The following is a 17674-nucleotide window of genomic DNA, read 5'->3' on the forward strand; positions in this document are numbered from 1 at the left end:
AAAGTCAAAATATCAATAATGATTATGGTGTAGTGATCGGTATTATTCAATCCTTAATTAAGGTCTCGAGTTCGAGCTCAGGGGCGGAGCCACATTGGCTCCAGGCCACAGCGAAAAATTACAGTGTATTTTCAAAGTTAAAATTATTTTATTATGTATATATAGTAGATATTGAACCCCCTGACTTCTTTGTGTATTAACCTTTTAGAATTTTTGAATCCCTTAGATGAAAATTCTGGCTTCACCACTGTTCGAGCTCCCTTAGCTACGGAGCCATCATTGTTAGAGAGTGTTTTGCCACCGAGATTACCCGGCACGAATCTAGATTAGTCGGGCTCTAATGCGGGTACCGGACGAGAAAAAAAAAAAGTCAAAATTGGTTACTTTTACTTTTACATCGACAGAGTAAAACAGTTGACCCAAAAAGATCCGACGGGCGGTAACGGGTAACTGGGAATTATCACAAATCACAACCAATTAAAACCACACAAAGAGACAAAAAAAAAAATAGTAAGTCGAAAGAAAAAAGAAAAAAAAAAGTAAAAAACAAAAACGAAGTAGAATTTCATGTAAAGTCGGCGTAGCAGAAGAAAAATCAAATATTCTGGATTCTATTAGGCACACAGCATAGGATGTGTTAATTTGAGTGATTACAATTCTGTGGTGAATTTAATCAAAGCTAATCAAATATGGGTACTGGTAAAGACAATGGGGAAAAACATTATGAAGAAAAGGATGAGATGAAACTTTGGGGTATTTTTGTATTTGCATTGATTGGAGCTACTGCCACCACCTTTGCTGTAGGTTCTTACCCCATTCAATCTTTTTTGTTTTGGTTTCTGTAAAGTTGTATGCTTTATTGAGTAATCTTGAAATTTATAGTCTTTAATATGTTGCAGTATCAGAGAAAATGCAATAATTGGGCATTTAGCCCATCTCATGATTTTTTTGGTTTCTATACAATTTGTATTTGGTTTCTGTAAAGTTCTGTGCTTTATTGAGTAATCTTGAAATATTTGATCTATAGTGTGCTGCAGTATCAGAGGAAATGTAATAATTGGGCATTTAGGGAAAATGGGTTGCGGGTAATAAATAAATTTTACAAAAAGCCCATTTCATCCTTTTTTGGTTTCTATACTTCTTTCATCAATTTGAATTTGGGTATTTGTGCAATTCAGTGCTTTCTGTAAAGTTTTAATGATTTATTGAGTATTCTTGAAATCTATAATCTGTAGTATGTTGCAGTATCAGGGATATTGTGAAAATTGGGTATTTAAGGGAAATGGGTTGTGGAGATTTTTGTGTGGGTTGATATGTTGGTGGGTATTGCAAGGAAACTTAAGTGTAGGCTTTGATCAAACTGGGAAAGGAAGAAAATTGGGGATATTTAGGTTTCTCACTTTTTTATGCATAGTTGTGAATAAATTTTGCCCTGATTAATTGCCATTATAGTAGTAATTCTGCCATATGACTGCTATTCATATTTAGGAACCACAATGATGCTAATTGCATATAGGTTGATATGCTGTAACTTTGGGATGGCCATCATTTGTTTTTTTTTTTTTTAATTTTTAAGGGGTTTGCGTTGTGTGTGGACCATGGGGGTAAGAGGAGGAATCAATAATTGATAAATTACCTAAAGCCCTAAAGGAAGTATATAATGGAAAGGAAAACGCAGGAAAAATGAAGTCTTTGTCAAAGGACGAAATGAGCTTTACAAGATTTTGATCCTCTCTGCCTACACTTTTTGTTACCGTAAAAGGAATAGTCTCAAGTAACAGAATTAAGTTTAACAAATTGGCTCAGGCAAATCCTCAAAGATTCTACTCTATAGGACTTTTGTAAAAGGGAAGAGTCTTGCCTCATATGGTACTGATGCATAGATTTTGTACACCAATACATTGTACTATGCATAGTTATTCATTCCCTTACTATAAATAACATGTTCATTCCCCGGTTTAGGAGCCAAAGAATCTAGGCACTATGTCCTACTCCGTCAGAACCCGTGGAACTCTGCTCTTTCTAAAGTAATCTTTTTAGAAGATTTATAAGAAAAAGGAAGACGTGATTTAGATATTCAAAGCACCAGTGAACTTGTAGAGTGAAAGGGTGTTGATTGCAAAGGGAAAATCTTTCAAAGAAGTGGCAGAGCGTGGGACCACCATGGATGGAAGATGCTGGTTATTATCTATCCAGAATGAGCTTCTATTCTCAGTTTCAGCTGATGAAATTAAAAGCCGGAGGTGATACCTTAGGTCATTTTTCGTTGAAAGGTTCAACAGAAAGATTGGGCCACCAGAACTGGTTTGCAAGTTAGGCGCACATTAAGGGCTCGAACTTGTCATCGCAAACAAAATTTTGTTATCTAAGTAGAGAATGAGGTGCAGGCCCATTATTCACCTAGTTTCGAACCGTGCACCAATGTCCTTTGGAGATTTCTCGGTTATAAGGAAAAGGGATGGCGAAGGAAATATCTTTTGGTGGAGAAGAATATATCTCTCTATGGGTAGGGGGAGGATTATGATAAAGAGGTCGGATATATTTGATGTGGCACTAATGGAGAAATGTGTTTTGCACATAGAGACATTACCAGGAAAAGTTATTGTTGCCAGATACAAACTATCAGGTAGTGGAAGATGAAGATGTTCAAATGACCGTATGATTGTCTCTTTATTGATAATTTTGTGGAAAGTTCGTCTCCCGGCAACGGAATGATATAACCTTTGTTCTCTTTTGGTTATTAAAAAAAGAGATTATGAAGGAAAAAGATGATTTTACAAAGTTCTTTGTCAGGACAATGACCCTTAAAGCGAAACTGTCAGGAGCGACATATACGTTTTTGGTTGGATGGGGTGTATGCATATCCTTGGATGTTAGCCATTTCTATGATAGATTGGGTAGTATATTCGATTTTGTCACAAGAAACATGTAGAAATATCCCAGGAAATTAGTTTGCAAAGAGCCACTTGGCATTGGGAATGAGAAGTGGAGTTCATGCAAAGGATTTATAGTTACTCAAGTGTGGGAGATAAGGAGGATAGAACGGAGTGGACAGCTTTTGTATTTGCATGTATTGATGAAAGACATACTATAAAGGGAGGGCACGGAAAACCAAGGTGGAAGAAGATATGAATATAAAATTCGATATGAATACCTTTGTGCATTGCAACACTTTATTATTAACGAGGGACTAGTATTCAGTGACTTTTTGCATATTCTTCTTTTCTTGGAGACATATAATAATAAATTCTACAAATTGAAGTTGAGTGGGTCAGATGATTTTTCCACCCGGGTGGGGTCGTTGCCGTTTGTGACCACTTTAAACTTTCATGTTCTTCTGTATTCTGTTGAAACAATGAAAAAGTTTTAAAGGAATTTTGTAGCTTTCCTTGTGTCCTCCTTTTTCCACCTTTGGGTTGCTGCTGATTATTAATTAACAGCCTGAGAAATTTGGCAGGTTACACAATTGCGAAGTACAGTGGATTTTGTCTACTCTCAGGTAATGAGCGTCATTATTCAATCTCATTTGGATAAATGTAGAATTTCAGTGTACCCCAGTGTTACCCTCCCTGCATTCAGTCTAAGTTACGTCCTAGGTGCCTGTTGCTTGTGCATAGTCATAGTGAGCAATCTTTGCTTCCTTCGACTACCTCTTATCTGGTTTGATCATTTTTTCTCTTGTAATCTTTGGTGTAGCACCAAATAGGAGAACGAAAATAAGGGGAAGAAAAGGCAAAAAATGAGAAGGGAGGGGGGGAGGGGGGGTTGGGTGTGCTGGCGATAGGAGAAGGGAGCAGGAAGAAGAATATAAAGGGAAGAATTGTAGTATCCAATCATTATAGGATATTTAATATAGTCTTTCGACCAAAATGCACTAGGGTCCTACTTATAGAATAGGGAACACTGAGCAAGTCAAAACTAGAGACGATTAAAACCTGTTTCTCTAACTAAAAGATAAGACTATCTCTAACTAACGGGAAGACCTTTTAATGAAAAATTAGTGCTATCTCTAGCTCAAAGAATTTCTTTTTCTTAAACTAAAAGATAGAGATATATGTCAAGGGCAGGAAAATGTGATATTGATATGTTTAATCTGCATCGATCATTCTACATAAGTGCTCTTGTCGATGGTCTAGATCTTCAAAATATGTGAGTCAGTTTTACAGTTACCAGTTTCAAAAAAAAAATATGTGAGTCAGTTTTAACTCACGTCTAAATATAATTCACCACTCAGAAGATGACTGAAAAAACAGTGCTTCCAGGTCTTTGGTTCACTGGCGAGAGCTAAGCAATTTGTGGATTAGAGCCGCACGTGATGAGTTTGAAAGTCGTCCTGGTCTGAAGTTTGGTATTTAAGTGGAGAAGGGCACGGTGACGAGCTCATGATACACTGAGTTTCGAACTATGGGCAATCTAGCCCTAGGATATTCTTGATCATAATAAAGAGATGAAACTGAAAAATCCCTTTATCCTAATAAGAACGAGGTGTTCGGGGAATGATCATCAGATGTGAATTTGGATATTGATTCTTTAATTTTTGGAAATAAACTCTTGCATATTTATCAACTGCAGTTATCAAGTACAGAAAAAGTTTTATAACTCACTTTCATGGTTAAAAAGTATCAGAAAATAATGGTAAAAGAATAAAGTGCGTCACTCTCTTAATATAATAGTGCTATTTTCTTTCGGATACAGGAAATCTATGTTTACTCTGTGAAATGAGGTGTTGCCATAAAATTGATTGTGTGCACATAATTGCTTTTGCTGTTTTCTTGCAATGTTCCAGTGTGCAAGTTCAAAACTAATTAACTGTTGCATGTCTAAGATGAAGCCCATTATATGGAGTGGCGTTCTTGTTGGTGGAACTCAAGATATTCATATTCTATTGACATTTTTGCTTAAAAAAGGGTTTGGTTCTAGTTGTTTTGATAAATACTGTGCAGGGGGGAGGAAAGAAATGTTTTTCTTGAGCTAATAACTATTTCTTTGAATTGCAAAAGTTGAAGCAGTCAGCACGGAGAAGTCGAGCTGGTGGTTCTTTTAGGACAAGTTTTCAGGAGGAAGCATGGAAAAGATATAATCGCAGGATGCGGGAGGAGTATGAAGAAGAAATGGAGAGAGTGGTGAGCTACATTTTCATCTTCAACAATTTCACTCTCATTCCTTATATCGAATTGAAAGAGAACTTTGTCAAAGTCTTTTTCAACTAAAAGCAAGTGGAAAGTCACCGTGTGAAGACATTGTGATATTTGTTTTATAAATCCAGGCCCCTATGCGTATTTGTTAGAATGTGCGTGCAGCTCTTTGAATATAAACTTGTTGTGTCAAAAGAATTCAAATACCATTCGTTCTCCTGGACAAGCGCGTAAACCCGCTTTCTTGGACAAGCGCGTAAACCCGCTTTCTTGGACAAGCTGCGAGTAAAAATATCTGGAAAATCTTATAGTTAGAAGGTTGGAGGATGGACTTAAGATTTACCCTTATTTTTTCATCTGCAATGATACACTGAGGTTGTACAGAACCATTGGACATTAATAGTAGTGAACACACATCCTTGTCCGTCGTTCATTCAAGTGAAATGTCACTCCTACCTTTTTTCTTTGCCTGATTGAACTGTTGATTGTTTCTGCTTTTGATCCCATAATTTGTGACCCTCACAAGCCAACTACAGATATTAGATCTAGTGACTAACATATCTGAGCTAAAGAAAAACGTAATGAGATCACGGATAAACTTCCATTTTTGAGTTTATTCTGAAATTTATCTGTGTATTCTACCTTAACCATTGGATTATTGTTGACCCAATATTCTATGCATTTCGTAGGAGCGCATACGCCGTATGCAAAGTGTTTTCAATAGGGAGAGAAACAAATACAAGAGGAGCTATGAGAGCTGGCAAGAAAATGGGCAAAGTGCATATCATCAGCACTTTCAAAGGAATGACTGGTATTGGAAGGCTGATACGTCGTTCAGAGACCGGGGAACTAATTACAGGGAAGCTCCTAGGGCCAATGCAAGCTACCCATTGTCACATGACTACTCGGTTTTGGGTCTGGACAGGTAGTAATATGTTTTCAGAAGTTGAATTGATCTATATTAATAGTGGTTTGCATGTTATCATCAATTAGATAAGCCATTTCGGACCTCAAATTGCCTCGGCCATAGCATCTTTAAGGATTTCAGTGAGCTGCTTCTTCAGTTGATTTATGTTCTCTTATTTGTTACTTAGTGTCTGAGTGTTATTCTTTTGGCATACCAGTTCTTCCTCTTTATGGTGTTAGTTAGCTGAACGATAAGTGTCAAATGTCAAATGAATCATTAAGAATGATTATGCCATAATTATTTGGAATTTCATGAATTAGGGAACTTCCATTTTTCATGTAGCTCAAGGTCCTATATGAGGGGTCTTTCAGTATGTTGTTCGTCTCTCTCGTTTCACATGGTACCAGAGTTTTTGCATTTCCAATGGACACATAAGTGGCTTCCGCTTACCCGGCCAAAGAAACTTTTTGCGATTCTCTTTACTATGTTCTACCTCTTTCTTGTTTATTGTTAGAATAGTAACGCTATTAAAAGCTACCTCTTAGTTCGTTTGTTTTCCTTATATAATTTTTATTGGTAATCAGGAAATCTTATGATGTATAGATAGCTGATTAGATTTCCTAGAAGCTTTATCCACATTTATATCAGGACACCAACTTGGTGTATATCAGTGAGTTATTTGATTCCTTATTTGTTTCTAGTGACTGTTTCAGTGGCATGCACTCCTTTTTACGTCTTTCTTTGATGTTATCCCAATTCGTCAAAAGTCTCATCTCGATGAATAAATCGGTGAAAATCGTATCACATAGATTTAGTCCACGTTTACTGAAACTGATGCGGTCAGTTCATGTGGATGGACCTGTCAAGCCAGCACTTAGCATGTGTCTGGTCATGCGTCTCTCTGGGGCGATTACTTTAGGCTCAGTGATTAGCAAATCGTTCATCTCTTATGAGTTGGGAAAGACGTACTAATTGTAGTCGCTTGGTTAGATCCTCCTAGAGGACCTTGCTGAGTAGTTGTATCCATGAAGAAGATGCTTCTAGTGCATTCTGTTGTCTGACTTATAATATGATACTTAATAGTAATGGTGTATACACTATCCACGAGAGCAAAAAAAAACCCTTATTCTTTATTCTCTCGTTGACTCTTAAAACATAATAGGCCCTCTTTGCATGTTGATGAAACTCTAATTTACAGGCCCAAAAAGTGAACGCCTTCTGCAAAGGCTTAAAAATGTGCACCTATGTGTATGCCTTGACATACAGCTATATGTTTATAGAGGAGTCTTGTGTTTTACCTGATGCATCAGGGCATCTTATTGATGCCTTACTCTGGGGTCTCCTAAAGCCTTTCATACGCCTTTGAAAAAACTGCTAAAATGGAGTATATATTAGACCTCCTCCTCCTCCTAAGTAAGAGCTAGTAATTAGGAAAGTTTGTTAATCATCTATTCTAGATTATCACGCAAAAAAATGTATTTGGATGTTTGTTGTATAACTTCGATCGTTCTTTATGATCTTCCTCAGACCTTTTTAAGCCAACGCACAACCCAAAAGAGGAAAAAAGAGGGCCTGTGCACCCCCGGGATTAGTCGGGGCTCAAAGAGACCCGGACACCCGGTGCTTAATCAAAAAAAAAGAGGAAAAAAGAGAGTGGACTACATTGCAAAAATGATAGTCCTAAAATCAAAGTTGTTTAGGACACATTGCTGTTCATTTATAATGGTTTGAGGCATATGCTTTTTTCCATTAGGCGAGCTTTTTGGCCAATTCTTTTGCTAGGGTGTTCTGGATCAAAACAGAAGGAAGAAGAGTTTACAAAGAAGAAAAATAACTAATTTGCATTCTTTTGTTGGCAACTCAAGGACCAAAGCATACACCTTAACCCTAAAAGAATATGCCTCATAGAAGTACCTGTTGTAGCTTACCAATGCCATGGTTCTTTTATTTGAAGTCACGTTGACTAAACTGAAATACTATGAGTAGTTTTGTTTTCAACTTATTCACTTACTGCAACATAACAAGGAAAAGATAATGGTACCCTATGAATGGTGCAACCTATCAAGTGCGCCATGTATCTTACTTAGATGGAAGGGGAAGATCTGTTTTGCAGACTCTGGATAGTTAGATGCCATATTTGTGATTAATCTCGTGCTGAGTTTTACTTTCACCATGGTTAAATCATGACACTGAAAATTATGTTGTAAAACACTGTTTCACCTACGATGAGGTGGTCTAGGATAGAAGGCTTTGCTGCTCTAAAGGATATTCTTTCTTCTGTAAATTACAGATACTTTCTGTTCTTGCCTATTTGCAGCTTTTCTCTTACATAATCAGCTATATCAGTTTTTCATGTGGCCAAGAGGTCGTGGATGTGTTCTCAAGTTGTTTGGCGATGATATTGACATTGACATGAAACTTAACATGTTTGATGCCTCCATTATGACAGGTCTAGGACAAAGCCTTACACGGATGATGAGATAAAGGTAATTGTCATTCTCCAGCATATCTGAAAATTCTTCCAGTATTAAATGAAAGTAGTGTTGTTATGTACATTTTACCTCCCTTTGTTTTATCTATTTATCTTTATTACCTTCCATTGTTTTAAGATTCCCTGATCCCACCTCTTATTTATGGAGGAGGATGGTCTAGACTCTAGAGAACTAAATAACGGAGAAAACTTTTTTGGGGTGCTAACCGCCCCTGCCATCCTGCAATAATTAAAGCCTTAAAACATTTATCTCCTTTATTCTGCAGCTTTTTTGAATGTATAGAAGTATTTTTCTTTTTGCGCGCTACCACCCTGCGTGAATGACAGACTTAACATTTATCTCCTTTGAGCTGCTCCTATTTTTCTGATTATTCCGAATAAAACATATGTAGGTCTATATTTGTCGCTAGGCAGGAAAAAGAGCGAGCAAAATCATCTGTAGCCTCTTATAGAAAACTACTGTCCTGGAAAAGGTGAAAATAAAATGAAATGATACTTCTCCTGATAAATTTCTCATATCATCAATTTTAGCAGCTAGAAGCTCTGTTAATTTACTCAACAACTTTACTTTTCTTTGTTCCTAGTGTACTTCAATAGAGACTGCAAGCCAAGCTGCTTTACTTCTGTTGCCTGCCACAAAAAAATCAGGGAATAAACATATATTTCCAAAGGAATTAGATCAAGTGCATTGCTTTATTATGTAAAATTATCATGCAACTAGCCTTTGTAGAACAGAACACTTATGGTGGGGTCTTAATTTACTGTCGTGCTACAACAAAGACACTCAAGCAGTTTCCAATGAATTTCAGTTAAAAAAACATTACAGAACTAACAAGAATTGTCTGCTCTGCAAAATTGTGTCTGATAGAATCCAATGAGGAGTGTGTCTTTTGATATTGGGAAATGGATATCCACAACACAAGGACTTCCATCTATTAGCTTGCTTCTCCTCTATGTCAAATTGAATGTCCACCTTTTCCACTCCAATCTTTGTCGGAAACCAATTTAGGCTAACCGTTCAAGCGTATTATACTTCACAAAAAATGACATTGGACATAAACAACAACAGCAGCATACCCAGTGTAGTTCCACAAGTGGGGTCTGGGGAGGGTAGGATGTATGCAGACCTTACCCCTACCTTTGTGGGGTAGAGTCATTGGACATGTTTACTTTTTTCAGTAAAATTTTCTCGTTATTCTATTCATCAAGAACCAAAAGTCCCTACGTCACCCTACATGTCTCAACAATATTTAAACATTTTCAACTCTATGAACTGTTGTAAATTAAACAAAAGCATTCACTAGGAAATGTTGAGAGTAGTTGGTAGGGAAAGAAGAAAAAGAAACAAACAATTGAGTATTGACCAAGTCCATTTTTTGACTGCCTCTTCAAATTTAACAAGTTGATGCCTAATATAATCTGGGAGGTGCTGGCATCGCCGATTAGTAGGAGATTACGTGAAGCTGATAATTTATTGTACATACTTATCTTCAACAAAATAAAGTTTTTAACTTCAACGAAAATTTATTGTACATACTTATACGCACAGATCTCTGCTAGTATTATCCAATTTGAGCTATTTGCAAGGGCATCTGATAGTAGACATTGTAATGGTCCTTCAGTTTTGACTATCTAATTCTGCTTCTTTCTCCGTCTGTTATGCACACATATGAAAACATTTACTTGGTATTGAAAGTGCATTTTTTTTTCTTTTAACTTGCAGTCTGCCTTTAGGGCAAAGGCAAAGCAGTTTCACCCTGATCAGAATCAGCAAAATAAAGGTGAATCATATTGGCTGGTCTATTTGATATTTTTATACTTGTATTACCTATTTCAAATTCGAGAAAAACAAAAGCAAAGAATTTCGACTACCTGCATCAGGTGATAAATATGTGATATTGTGACTTGGTTGCAGAGGCTGCTGAAGCAAAGTTTAAGGAAGTCATGAAGTCCTATGAGGCAATAAAATCGGAAAGGAAAAATGGCATGAACCGATAAAAAAGCCATGAAAGTGCCTGCAAATTTTCTGTAACATTTTAAGAGGTCATGTCCACTTGATGCGTATGTTAGTCTAGCTAATCCAAGTGGTCCTTCCGATGGATTCCTGGTCGACTGTCGAGCCATTTGCTTCCAGCCTTGTGCTAGACGACTGGTACACGTAGTCTCCTGACATTCTTGGCTTCTTATTGATGTTTGCAAGATACGCTTTGAAATAGGTTCTCGTTTCTTTTTTCTTCAAAAATCACGAGTATAAGACTACTTGTACAGCCAAGGAGGTTGTAACTTCCAAGATTAGTTGCTATTGTAATTCCTTTTCCTGGAAGAGCTCAATTTGTGACATGGGATAGCTGAACATATAGATTAACATTGTATATCACACAGGCTTTAGTACAATGTAAGATAGCTCAAGATGTCAAATAAAGAGAGGAAAGGCTGTAATCAGCCTATGAATTTTGCCTTGTATTAAATCTGAGTGGCCAAGGCTGCATCACTCATGTAAGTAGTTGATTATGTTATATCCTTGGTGACTTGGTGGAAAGGATTTGTAGAAACTTCTTGAAATTGTTCATTGTAGTATCATAAATGGTCGAAATTTAGAGGGAAAAAACCCCAATTTCTATGCTAATTGTTCTGTCAAGGTAGATCCCATAAGCAATTATTACAGTAATTTCAATGTTAAGCTTCGAGCTTTTCAGCTATCAGGTTTCATGCTTGCTCAATTTCTCTTCCATTGTCAGGCTCAAAAAATGATTACTTCTTTGATATCGGTGTAATCAACCAACTATTCTTCAATTCCAAATTTGTCCAGCAATATAAATAGACGGTATTTGTTTCCTTCTAATACTTTGTCATTTGTATGTTGGTGTCATTAGTTTGCAAGAATTTACTCCAACTTGAAATAGATTGACAAGAATTAAACGGCGTTCTTTTGGACGTAATTACTAAAATAATTACTCGATGTTGCTCTGCTCCATGCAAAATTTTCGTTTTTTGAAATCTCGCGAAGTGTTATTTGGCTGGTCAATAACTCGATAAAGAGCAATAATTCGATTCTAACACAAAACTTGTGTGCGCTTTTCGTCTGTTTATGTGAACGTGTAGATTACAGTAAACAATGAGGAGCTTGTTTGTTCCCTTTTCTCGATTGTCAAATAAATGAAATTTGTACAAAGCGTTGGCCAAAATAGCTGAGAATCGAATCGTAAGAATGGACAGAGCCTGAGTCTGTAATGGCAACACCACTAGACATGAGTGAGAGTAGCAAACATGACAATGAGAAGTAAACTAATAATAATGTATGCTAGTTTCTGCGTTGAAACCCACACCTTTTATTTGCATGTGATTCCCCTAGTTGGTAGGCTTAAGAGGCTTACTGTTATTGGCAAATCTAGGCCTATGTGGGAGAACAATAGGGAAAAGCAAAAACAAAACAAAAAGGAGAAGAAGAAATCAATGTACAGAGAAGAGACAAATATATGATTGGACAACTTATATATACTTCCCAGTTAATAATGTGAAATCAATCATTGGGAACAAACAAAAGAAAAAAGAAAACAAGAAAACACTAGCAACCAAAAAATATGTAACAGTTGGACTAAACTTTTGACACTCGCAACCAGAATACTGATGGAGGTGACAGAATGGCATAGCCTTATTCTGCTTTTAACAGTTACAACTTCTTCACTTCAGGAGGAGCCCTGTAATATGCCGGAACAGTAGCAGGGAAGAACATCTGCCTAAACCCTTCTGCCTTGATGATAGGGAAAATGATTGCAGATGCACCCTGCATTTGAATCAACGTGAGAATTGTCAAAATACAAGGTCACACGAAAACATGTGTAAGATTGCAAATATTGGAAGCAAGATTGACACCTACCGATATTAACCGGGCTCCAATCCATATACGTTTGGGTGATGGGAAAGGCAGTAGCAAGCGGCCAACACCAAAGATAGCCACAGCAAAGAAATGACAAACAAGACTTAATGGACGAGGGTTTAAGCCAGAAAGCAAAGACACTGGTCCTTCTGAGAATACTCCACCGAGGCTCAAATAATCAAAGCATGCTTCGCGCATCTCCTTCCTAGCTTGATCAGGTGAAGCACAAAACACCTTATACAAGGCACCAGCCAATGTATTGATGGTGGAGGCCACAGGCTGCAGATAAAATATGCCAGCAGAACAAGTCAATAGCTATAAGGTAATACTCCCTCCGTCCCAAACATGTGAAGGTGTTTGACAGGGCACAGAGTTTAAAAATGAAAAGAAAACTTTTGAAACTTATGGTTCAAAATAAGTCCTAGATATTTGTGTAGCTGTAAATCATCTCACTAAGGGTAAAATGGGAAGTTCGAAGTCGATAACTATAGAAAGGGGTCATTCTTTTTGTGACTGACTAAAAGGGAAAGAGTGTTACATAAATTGGGACGGAGGGAGTAGTAATATTCTAGTTAAGTCTCTAATTGCTACAATCTTTTTATGATCCTCTTTTTCTCGAAAATGTAAGTTATAGGAGAAATGAGTGAGTTGAAAATCCTAAAACACTGTAATGAACCATGCCTTTTCACATTACTGTTGTTATTTGTAGATTGATAGCTAGTGAGATCATCAAAGATATGTCAGTTTTGTAGTTCCAGATCCTTGATTACTCACTAGTCAACATAGAGCCCTTAACTTCACTAAGGATTCTTAAAGTAGAAAACGAGTACCGTCTTACAGCAACCAAATATGTTGCTTATGCGAGGGAGGATTTCAAATGATTTTTACCTTACGCAAGGTGTAAAAGGACTCCAGATATCTGCAAAGAGTAGATGCGTCATTCAAATCACGAAGAGGTTTGAGAAGATCACGCAATACAACAATATCAGACAATGCTACGGTCATTCCTCCACCAGTCAAGGGATGGCGCATATTGAATGCATCTCCCATGAGCAGAGCACCAGGAGTTGGATGAGGAGCAGCTGGCATGCTTCGGTTTGGCATTGTCCTGATGTTCCCTTTATCGACTGCGGCAATGAATGAATCTTTTATCTCAGGAGGGACCTGGAACAACCACAAAACCATTTCATTGAACATCATACAACTTAAGTATGCATACTACTATAATGACATGGTATGGAATTCAGGAGAAAATTTTCATCAATTCTTTACCTGGGGAGCAACGACGCTTTTCAAATATTTGGCCATTTCACCATTCGAAATGGAAGGCACTTTTTGACCAGGTACATCAACCAGACAGCGGACCTCGGTACTGCTTATGGGATAGAACAAGATAGGTGATGGGTCACCCAAAACGACATGTCCATGATTTTCATGTGGAAGCTGGCAGTTCTCCAGGACCAGACCAACAAAACAAGAAGGCACTTCTACCTGTACAATGTGATACGTCATTGTGAGTGTCGAGAAACAATAGGAGGGGATAACAATGGTGATGTTCATAGAAGAAATTTGTTCATTCAGACAACCTTGGGTATGCTACTTCTTATTCATACAATAAGTAAAAGCAAAAGATTTCACAAATGAGCTATCTAAACAACTAAGGCCCCGTTTGTCCATAGATACCAAAAAAAAAATCACTTTTTTTTTTGGAATTTTGGAGTTGGAGTTGTGTTTGGCCATAGTTTTTGAAATTGTAGTTTTTGGTGAAATGTAGTTGTAAAAAAGTGAAAAAAGTGAAAATTTTGACAAACAAGTTTTTTGAGTTTTTGGTATTCCGGAATACAACTTCAAGTTGTATTCGGAATTTTCATGGCCAAACGCTGATTCCGGAAAAAGGTGAAAAAAAATTCCGGAAAAAAGTGAATAATTTTTATGGCCAAACGGCACCTAAATCACCCAATGCCATCCTCTTTTTATTAAACCAAAACCAAGAGCAATAGTGATAAGCGCCCTTACCTTTGGGTCGCAAAGGGTACGCCGCAGATTCGAGAAACAACCATCACATACTATGGTTAATGGTGCATATGCTTTCAACTCTTCACCAGATTTAGTCTTGTACTGAACACCTCTAATGGTCCCCTTTTCTTCGAGCAGAGATGTAACAGTACCTTGCTCTAGTTTGACACTGTTAATATATCAAACGTGACATTTAATCAATAAAAGCAGAGATACTTCAAGAGGAAACTATTTCTATCAATCAACTAAGCCTCCACCCCAAACTAGTAAGGATCAGCAATCTGAAACCTCTCTATATGTTCAAACAGGAAATTATTTGAAGATGAAAAACATTGTAACATATTGAGAATGACGCAAGCAAGAGAGAGAGATATCTGCCAAGGTAAAAAAGGACAAAATGGTAAGAAGGCATACTTGGGAAGAGATGCAGCTTTCTCTCGCATTCTTTGAATGAAACGCCCATTGTGAAAGCTCCTTCCAGCAACATCAGAGTGAAATTTCTCCAGGGGATAAGAAAGACGCGTGCTCTTGCCATCCTTGAAAAGAGCATACCCAAACACTCGTTGAGCATCAATTTTCTCCACACAATCTGTAGTAGACCAAAATACAAATATGAGAGAAAAAAAAAAAGAGACAATGAGAAGCTAAAAATATAAGACTGACTTCCTTTTTTTCTCTTCAAGAGAGTAGATTAACCAGACCTGACACAAACCAAATTATTTGGACTTTACCTTCCAATCCCAACTCCTGCAATTTGAGGTAGCCACCCGGTTGAAGGAGTTCTCCAACAATTCTATCAGGCTCTGTCAAATCTCTTTCAATTACTTTTACACGACGCCCTTCCTGTAGTCCAAAACATATAATCATAAGTCTCAGCAAAAAGATTCCCTTTTTCCCAGATGCTGATATTTAAATTCTAGGGGTTCAATCTTTAAGGTTCTTCCCATGAACCCACTATATTTTCAAAGTTACGGGTTCATATCTACTACTACTATTTATTGTCATTTTAGTGGATTTTTACACATAAATTTACGCTACACATTGGAAGTACTAAGTTCAGATGAACCCGATACTTGATTCTATATTGTAATCATTCATTTCTTCTCATATATCGGGACAAAAACTTGTAGGGTGAAATATTGTTTTTTCCTTCACACAAAATGCTTTCATCATCAAGTCATTTTTCATTTCTCCGATTTCATCAAATTAACAATCAAGTTCATGTCTTTTATGAATAATCACATCAACTATAGCCTTCAGATACGTAATTCAATCAATCTTAACCGCTCATCAATCCCAAATTAGTCGGGTCACCCAAACAAATCTCGGGTTCACTATTTATCACAATTCAATATCAATCCACCACAACACAGTTTGCTCACATATATCAAAGACGTATGTAAAATACACAAGGAAATTTTAATTATACTCCCTCTGTCCCAATTTATATGGCACAATTGGAATTTCGAGATTCAAACTACGTGAATTCGGACATACAATCTTTAAGCTTTTTGAAAATAAAATTTATGTAGGTAGAAATTACATAAAAAGTAGTATAAATCACAACAATTAACTTAAAATATTTAAAAGGCACTCTCGAAATTCCAACTGTGGAACATAAATTAGTTTTTGTGGCAAAAGATGTAGATAGAAATAGTTGAAGGACCAAAGTTGAATAAATGAAAAGAACGAGGACGAAAGAGAAGAAAACAAACCTTGCCAAGGGTGTGAGCGAGAGCGGCACCAGCAACACCGGCACCGACAATGATGATGTCAACGTCGTCGTTTCCATCCTTTGATCTGTTTTCTCCATCATATTCCGTTGTTGTCGTGGTACTGGTAGCCACGTCATCATCAATTTTATGTTTGGGGCCACTAATATGTCTCTGAATGATGTAGAACCAGAAAACAGCAATGAGTCCAAGCAACACAGCAAGAACAGATCCGGAGACACTCAAATCTACCATTGTTCAAGGACGGGAAACGACGTCGTCGTTGGTGTATGGGAATCTATCTAAAACAAACAAGGAAAATGATAAAATAAAACAGTTAGGCTGTATTTGATGAATGATGCTTCGCTGGCCAGAAAGAGAGAGATTTCTGGACGCAACACACGCTTGAATCTTGATGACTACACAATACACACCCCTTTATTTTAGTAGGTTCCGTTACTTATAAAGCATACGTATATTTTATTTAAAATATATAAAATGCTTGATCTGGTAAATTTTACTTTTGTTAGCTTTTCTATTTTGGGGAAGGAAAAAAAAAAAAAGGAGTTGCTGGTTTTGCTGTAGTAGTGGTGTCTTTGTTGTTCTTTTTTTTTATTGGGAAAAGGGTCAAATATACCCTCCTCTACTTTAGTTTATTTAATTTTGTCCTCCGTTAGTTAAAGTAGTCAAATATATCCCTCCCGTTACAAGTTGGGGCCAAATATACCCCTACCGTTAGCAACGTTTCAAAAATACGTCTCATTTCTAACATATTACCACATAAGCAAGTCTAGTCATTGGAATTGGGTGACATGGACGCAATCTAGAAAATTGATTTTTTAAAATCTGGAAAACTGTAAATATTTTTTTAAAAAAAAAGTGTCCTATTTTTTTTAAAAAATGGATTAATTTTTAAAAAATCTGAAAAACTGATTTTAAAAAAATCATTTTCCAGATTTTTTAACTAAAATATCGAATTTTCGAGAATATATTTAAAAAAAACGGGTTTTATTAAAACAAAAAAGTTTCATATTTTTAATAAAAGTCATTTTTTTTCAGATTTGTTTTAAAAAAGTCAATTTTCTAGATTGTTTTTAAAAAAATTACTACGTATGCACCATATGGAATAATTTAAATGTCATGTGGCGTCCATGTCACCCAATTCCAATAACTGGACTTGCTTATGTGGGAATATGTTAGAAATGAGGGGTATTTTGAAATTTTGGTAACGGTAGGGGTATATTTGGCCCCAACTTGTGACGGGAGGGGTATATTTGACTCTTTGGCTAACGGAGGGCAAAGTTAGCCAATAAACTAAAATAGAGGGGTATATTTGACTCTTTCCCCTTTTTTTATTTTTATTTTCTTACTTTTTTGTTGACTCTAGGGTGGTGTTTGCCTAATTGGGGTTAGGCTTGAATACTTAAAGGTGGGATTTTGGATTTGGTGCTAAGAGCCCGTTTGGATTGGCTTATAAGTTGCTTATAAGCAACTTATAAGCTGTTTTCAGTTTTTTTGAGTGTTTGACTGGTCAGC

The 17674-nt window shown here is 36.8% G+C and overlaps 2 protein-coding genes across 4 annotated transcripts; one reads left to right on the top strand and one right to left on the bottom strand.

The window, feature by feature from the left end:
- Nucleotides 1-499: 499 nt before the first annotated feature.
- On the top strand, nt 500-11159 carry LOC132627738 (uncharacterized). Of its 3 annotated transcripts, none has more exons than XM_060343298.1 (7): nt 500-800; nt 3458-3499; nt 5010-5123; nt 5825-6060; nt 8492-8528; nt 10257-10314; nt 10449-11159. In XM_060343298.1, exons 1-7 carry the CDS (start codon nt 690-692, stop codon nt 10529-10531), a joined length of 681 nt encoding a protein of 226 aa, XP_060199281.1. In that variant the 5' UTR covers nt 500-689; the 3' UTR covers nt 10532-11159. The 3 variants fall into 3 exon arrangements, with proteins under 3 accessions (XP_060199281.1, XP_060199282.1, XP_060199280.1); XM_060343297.1 differs by having other exon boundaries at nt 502-800; nt 5001-5123; XM_060343299.1 differs by lacking the exon at nt 3458-3499 and having other exon boundaries at nt 5001-5123.
- Nucleotides 11160-11989: 830 nt separating this feature from the next.
- On the bottom strand, nt 11990-16582 carry LOC132627737 (squalene monooxygenase SE1-like). Its single transcript, XM_060343296.1, has 8 exons — nt 16142-16582; nt 15158-15269; nt 14841-15015; nt 14427-14595; nt 13683-13901; nt 13299-13574; nt 12411-12689; nt 11990-12317 (listed from the first exon to the last, which is right to left on the bottom strand). The coding sequence occupies exons 1-8, from the start codon at nt 16391-16393 to the stop codon at nt 12204-12206; spliced, it is 1596 nt and encodes a 531-aa protein (XP_060199279.1). The 5' UTR covers nt 16394-16582; the 3' UTR covers nt 11990-12203.
- Between the last annotated feature and the right edge of the window lie 1092 nt (nt 16583-17674).

This window comes from Lycium barbarum, chromosome 2 (assembly GCF_019175385.1).
Source record: "Lycium barbarum isolate Lr01 chromosome 2, ASM1917538v2, whole genome shotgun sequence".
NCBI lineage: Eukaryota > Viridiplantae > Streptophyta > Magnoliopsida > Solanales > Solanaceae > Lycium > Lycium barbarum.

Excerpts from the sequence above, each read along its gene's own strand:
- LOC132627738 (XM_060343297.1), top strand. The coding sequence starts at position 690 with ATGGGTACTGGTAAAGACAATGGGGAAAAACATTATGAAGAAAAGGAT. Across the intron at positions 3,500-5,000 it reads TGGATTTTGTCTACTCTCAG|TTGAAGCAGTCAGCACGGAG; the intron begins GTAATGAGCGTC and ends GAATTGCAAAAG. Across the intron at positions 8,529-10,256 it reads ACACGGATGATGAGATAAAG|TCTGCCTTTAGGGCAAAGGC; the intron begins GTAATTGTCATT and ends TTTAACTTGCAG.
- LOC132627737 (XM_060343296.1), bottom strand. The coding sequence starts at position 16,393 with ATGGTAGATTTGAGTGTCTCCGGATCTGTTCTTGCTGTGTTGCTTGGA. Across the intron at positions 15,270-16,141 it reads TCGCTCACACCCTTGGCAAG|GAAGGGCGTCGTGTAAAAGT; the intron begins GTTTGTTTTCTT and ends TTTGGACTACAG. Across the intron at positions 14,596-14,840 it reads AAAGCTGCATCTCTTCCCAA|TGTCAAACTAGAGCAAGGTA; the intron begins GTATGCCTTCTT and ends ATATATTAACAG.